The following is a 6,243-nucleotide window of genomic DNA, read 5'->3' on the forward strand; positions in this document are numbered from 1 at the left end:
TTGACCTCCGCCGTGCCGCTGCTCGGTAACCTTATTTACACCGGTGCAGGCTCCATATATGGACATGGGGATGACGACATCGCCGCTGTGAGGGGAGAGGGGGGAGGGGCCCAATGCGGTCGCGCGTCCGCGTCACGGCTTTTCCACTGCATGCACGTCCCCACGGGGTTTTTACAACCGGATGAGCCATATTTGGAGCCGAGGAGTGACGTCACGTTCAGCGAGAAAGAGAGAGCGAGCAAGAGAGAGAGAGAGAGAGAGAGAGAGAGAGAGAGAGAGAGAGAAGAAACTCCCGTGTAATTGGAGACCTGTTTTATTTGTCCCACGTAAATTCTTCTGTGTCAGCGGGTGTTTTTTGTTTTTTTTCTCAGGGTAAACAGTGCCACCAGAGCTGAATGTGACTGAGCCTGTTCCTGCTTCTATTGTTTACAGTCAGTGCATTCCTTCCATTAAAGCACCTCCTTAAATAGACCATTACACAGCAAAAAAGTCACAAACACTTCCTTATGCTTTAAAGACGCGAAATGCACACGCATGCGCACTGGTTTGGGTTGTTTTCATGCAGCCGGTTCGCTGGAAAACGCACTTTTAGGCAAAGAAGGCAAGGCAGATGTATTAATACAGCACAATTCATACACAGGGCAGTTCACATGCTTTACAACAATGGAAAAGAGACAAGTTAAAAACACACAATTACAATTAAAACATAATCAATAAAACACAAATAATAATCAGTTAAAACAAAGTAAAAGAGCAGAGTGCAGATAGAACCCTTTCAGTTGTTCTATGTTTAACGCACATATTTCATGACCTGAATTAAAAAAAAATAAAATAAAATAGAATGGTAATTTAAATGTAGGTACAGGGGAGACGTTTTATTATTATCATTATTATTTATTTATTATTATTATTATTATTATTATTATTATTATTATTATTATTATTATTATTTCCTGGTTGTCACAAACACTTCCTTATGCTTTAAAGACGGGAAATGCACACGCATGCGCACAGGTTTGGGTTGTTTTCATGCAGCCAGTTCGCTTGAAAACGCACTTTTAGGCAAAGAATATATTTCATAACCTGCATTCTTTTTAATAGAATGGTAATTTAAATGTAGGTACAAGGGAAACGTTTCAGATTTTTTTGTTATTTCTTAATAATTATCGTTTTATTAAATTCTCATGTAACAGCATATTTGGATGTTTAAGGTAGTGACCTATTAGAGGATGTTCGGAAAATAAACCCCTTTCAACACATTTAGTCAAAGTCAAAGGTGTTTTGGAAATAACTTTGAAGTAAATAAATAAACTGTTCGGTTCCAGAGTTTCTTCTGTGAAAATGATTGTGTTTAATTTTTGTTCTGCAGCAGAAGCAGAACTCTAAAAAATAATAAAAGGGATCAAGTGTGAGAACAAAACAGCACACGGAACAGATGGTGTGTGTGTGTGTGTGTGTGTGTGTGTGTGTGTGTGTGTGTCTACAGCAGGTGTGGGCGGGGCCTGTTTGTCACTAACTGAGGAATGAAGTCCACGTTACGTCAAAGAGGAAATAAAACGCCACCCTGTTCCTCCCACACTTCCATTACTCAGTTACAACCACTGGAGAACAGCTGAAGTCCGAGCGGACACAGGACGGGACTCTAACTACAGACTCAAGTCCCATTCAGGACAGATAAAAGTTCGTTCGGTCACTGTGCCAAAAAAATACCCGTGCGTAATTACGCATAGCGAACAAATGAGCGCAGCGATAATGGAAGTGAACGCCGAAGCCAGACGGATCTTGGCGGTGTCCATAAGTAAACTGTACGCGTCCCGGACCCAGAGAGGCGGACTGAGACTCCACCGGAGCCTCCTGCTGTCCCTGGTCATGAAGTCCGCCCGGGACATCTACCACTCCTCCCGGGAGAGCGAGGGGCCACCGGTCGGCGGCGAGCAGCCATCCACGGAGGAGGCGATGGACGCGTGCTCCGGGTGTCCGGGGGAAGCAAACCCCGGGCACCGGGAGCCTCAACCGGAGCCCGAGTCGGTGGAGCCGGCCCCCGAGGATCCGGAAGGGTGTGACGGAGAAATCACCGAGGACAAAGAGAACCGGAGCCCGGCCAGGCAGTCACGGAAACGGCGGGGGAAGGCGTCAGCGGCGCCGGACTTCCTTCCCAGTAAGAGGGCGAGGCTGGAGCCCGGGGAGGAGCGGTACGCGGCGGCCCCGCTGGGCAGCTGCTGCCGCGCCGGGGCCGTGGACTCCCTGAGCGCTTTGTCTCTAAACCGGGTCATACCGGCCTTCTGAACACACGGGTGGGGGGAACAACAGCCTCCACGGGACTCAGAACAGGAGTGGATGTAAGTTAACTCCTCTGCTAAACCTGTAAAGGGTTAGGGCGGAGGGACGGAGGGATGCCCGTGCGCTCCGGAGATGACCGACAGACAGCGGCGGGTCCACGGATGGAAGGACCACCGGAGAACCGAGGCAGGCGCGTCCTCCAGAGACTGTCCGGCGGACTGGAAAAGCCGGTACAGAGGGAAAGGAGACGAAAAGAAAGAAAGAAAGGAAGAAAGAAAGAAAGAAAACATGCCGAAAAAAGACGGATAAAGGCCGAAAAGTTTAATTAAGGAGGAAAAACTGAAGGAAGTGGTTTGAGTTGGTTTTTCAGTGACTCAGCTTCAGTTCAGCCCAAACAAGTGACTGGTGCTGACTCAAAGTGTGTGTGTGTGTGTGTGTGTGTGTGTGTGTGTGTGTGTGTGTGTGTGTGTGTGTGTGTGTGTGTGTGTGTGTGTGTGTGTGTGAGTCAGAAGTGAAGTGCTAAACCTTCTCAGACCAACACGTTCACACACAACGAGAACTTCAGGGAATTTCCTGCCATTAAACCGGAATATGAGACTGAAACAGAGAAAGAGGAAGAACACACAGAGACAGACTCACACACACTGAAACACACGCACTGAAACACACACTCTTAACCACACACACACACACACACACACACTGAGCTGCTGCTGACCCACAGTGGACTTTGGTAAACCCACTTTACTGCTGTAGACCCGGTCTGGGCTCCAGACCAGAGTCACATGGTGCTTTTAAAGGCCTTCAAAGACCTTCAATCTACTATTTTTTTGTGTTGTTCTGTTCTTGTTTAATGTCTGAAATGTGAAAATATAATAATACCTCACATTCCATGCTGCTGTTTTTACTCAGAATCATGAGTTAATGATGTAAATATTTGGAATAAACCTGGTTCAAGTTTACTCAGTGTCCTGTTCTCATTTATATGTGAACCTGTACCTTTAATCAGGGGTTAAAACACAGGTGTCAAACATGCGTCTTGGAGGCCAGATCCGGCCCACCACAGGGTCCAATCCCATGGGACGAGTTTGTGAAATGCAAAAATTACAAAGATATGAACAATCAATGGTGTGAGAATCATTTTAATTCAGGTTCCTCATACAGACACATACAGTCCAATTAGATTTCAAGTGGGTCAGAACCAGTAAAATATGATCATAATAACCTATAAATAATGACAACAACAAATTCTCTCTTTGTTTTTTTGGTGTAAAAATTTAAAATTACATGAAAATGTTTACATTACCAAACTATACTTTTACAAAAAATGTGAATAACCTGAACAAATATGAACAAACAGAAATGTCTTTAGAAAAGTCAATGCAATTTGACCAACATTCTGCCTGTTCCTAAATGTTTTGTTCAATTGTAACGCACATGTGTAAATGATAAACCCATAAACTGAGGCAGAATATTGTTAAAATTGCACTTGTTTTTCTTAAGACAATTCAAGTTGTTCATGTTATTCAGATATTTAAAGAAACTTTGCAGATGTAAACCAGATAGAATTTTACTTTTTTCACTGTTATTATTTTACTGGTCTGGTCCACTGGAGATCAAACTGGGCTGAATGTGGAACTGAACTAAAATGGGTTAAAGGGTTAATGTGGACTCTCTGAGGTTTGGGTAAATTACTGAGTGACAGTAAACGCCTCCAGACAAACTGTGGTCAAACTGAAGCTCTGTTTGTTTGTTTGTTTGTTTGTTTAGGACACAGTTCACAGGGTCAATCCTACATAAGAGGGAGGGGGTCGGTACAAGCCAGTGCCAGTCTGGCCTGACGCCGCTAATCTGATACAAACAAACACACACACACACACACACACACACACACACACACACACACACACACACACCAGTTCCTGTGGATTATGACAGAATTATGAATCACATCCTTCCTTCCTTCCCAACATGACCTGACACCGTTTCATGGAGGCAGAATCTGAGTTACGCAACGTGGCAGCAGCTGGGGGGGGGGGGGGGGGGGGGGGGGGGCAACACAACAACACAGCAACACAACAACACACTGCTGCTTCCTGCCAGATGACTAAAACACTCACCCCCCCACCCCAAACCCACAGGTGCCAACCAGGACCGTGGTACGCCTGATCCGGTTCAACAGGTTCAACAGGTTCAGAGCAGTCGACACCTGGATGCAGTGAAAGTTTCGATCAGCCCTTTGTATTTTCATTCTTAACCCTTAAAGCCCCAGCGCCTCAGTGAAGTTTTATCTGTATTCAACCTGGGGTAGAGCAGGGCATCCAGTAACCAAAGGGTTGGCGGTTCGAATCCCGCTCTGTCCTAGTCAGTGTGTTGTGTCCTTGGGTTAGACACCTCACCCTCCCTGCCTCCAGTGCCACTCACACTGGTGTATGAATGTGTGGTGGAGGTGGGAGGGGCCGTAGGCGCAAAATGGCAGCCACGCTTCTGTCAGTCTGCCCCAGAGCAGCTGTGGGTACAGATGTAGTTTACCACCACCAGAGGGAGGATGTGAGAGCGGATGAATAATGGGTCAATAATGTAAAGGGCTTTGGGTGTCTACAAAAGTGCTATAGAAATCCAATCCATTATTATTATTATTATTATTATTATTATTATTATTATTATGATTATTATTATTATTATGATTATTATTATTATTGTTATTATAACTTTACTTCAGTGGTTTATCTCCATTTATGACCCCCCCCCCCCCCACCAAGGGGTTTTGTTTGTTTGTTTGTTTACACTCTAGCAGTAAAACTATTGGTTGAATTCATATCATACTGGGTTTATAGATTACCAGTGACCCACAATAGATGTGATTACATTTTGGGAAAAGTAGGTCAAAGCGTACATTTTTTAGGAATTTTTTAATATAAGTTTTTCTCCCATTTATTTATTTATAATGGGTGAAACTTCAAACATCAGTTAAAAAAAAAAAAAAAACACATTTTGTTTCAATTTACCTCCAACTTAACACATATTTGATGTGACATCAGCACACACAGACATGATGACATCAGCTGGATCCATGACAAAACTAGAACAGCACTCAGAGAGCACAGACCTCTGCCAAGGCTGATCAGCCCCCCCCCCCCCCCACCATCACCACCAAAATTCCATCATTTGTTCCTTGTGCCAGTATCAACATTTCCTGAAAATGTCATCCAAATCCGTCCATAGCCTTTGAGTTACCTTGCTAACAGAAAGACAGAAAAAACCCAATTAAAACAGAACCTCCGCAGTTACTCTTGGCGGGGGTAATAAGATACTTTTTTTAGGTGTGAATACAAACATGTGACCTCTGTTTCAAACCAGACAAACACACTCTGGTCCGGTTCACTTCTGCTGTGAACAGAACCGTCCTCCAGCCCAAACAAACCAAGACAACATGAGCCTTTTTGTGCTTGACGAGCCACCGTAGGCTCTGGAAGGAGCCGAGGCTCATGGGTAGTCAGAGCTAACAGTGGACAGACGTGGACCAATGAGGACCCTGAATGTCTCATGGACATTTGACCAAACTGGCTGTTTTTGATCGTTAATAGTATTTTCATAAATGTGTGTCTGTACAAATGTTTTCCATATCCTGTAAACCATAAACCTCCATGTTTGTTTTCATCCACACCCACCGTCTCTGATTGACCCCACCCTCGACTTTTCTGTCCAATAACAGCGCAGTTTGTCACATGCTTCTTTTTTCAAATTTTGGTCCACTAGAAAAAAGAGCAATTAGAATGTGATCCGACCCAAACAACAACAACAAAAAGTCTATATTCAATCTGGATCAAATAAGCAGACAAAGGACAAAGGACTGTCCAGGTCTGAAGACAACCTTTAACCCTTAAAGACCCAAACACCCACCTTTAACCTTTGAAGACCCAAACCCCCACCTTTAACCTTTAAAGACCCAAACACCCACCT

At 44.4% G+C, this 6,243-nt stretch overlaps 1 protein-coding gene across 1 annotated transcript; it reads left to right on the top strand.

Annotated features, from left to right (window-relative positions):
- Positions 1-1,569: 1,569 nt before the first annotated feature.
- Positions 1,570-3,242, top strand: ier2b (immediate early response 2b). The gene has a single exon (XM_030148768.1). The coding sequence runs from the start codon at positions 1,738-1,740 to the stop codon at positions 2,284-2,286; it is 549 nt and encodes a 182-aa protein (XP_030004628.1). The 5' UTR covers positions 1,570-1,737; the 3' UTR covers positions 2,287-3,242.
- Positions 3,243-6,243: the final 3,001 nt, after the last annotated feature.

Source organism: Sphaeramia orbicularis, chromosome 1 (genome assembly GCF_902148855.1).
Source record: "Sphaeramia orbicularis chromosome 1, fSphaOr1.1, whole genome shotgun sequence".
Lineage (NCBI taxonomy): Eukaryota > Metazoa > Chordata > Actinopteri > Kurtiformes > Apogonidae > Sphaeramia > Sphaeramia orbicularis.

Excerpts from the sequence above, each read along its gene's own strand:
- ier2b (XM_030148768.1), top strand. The coding sequence starts at position 1,738 with ATGAGCGCAGCGATAATGGAAGTGAACGCCGAAGCCAGACGGATCTTG.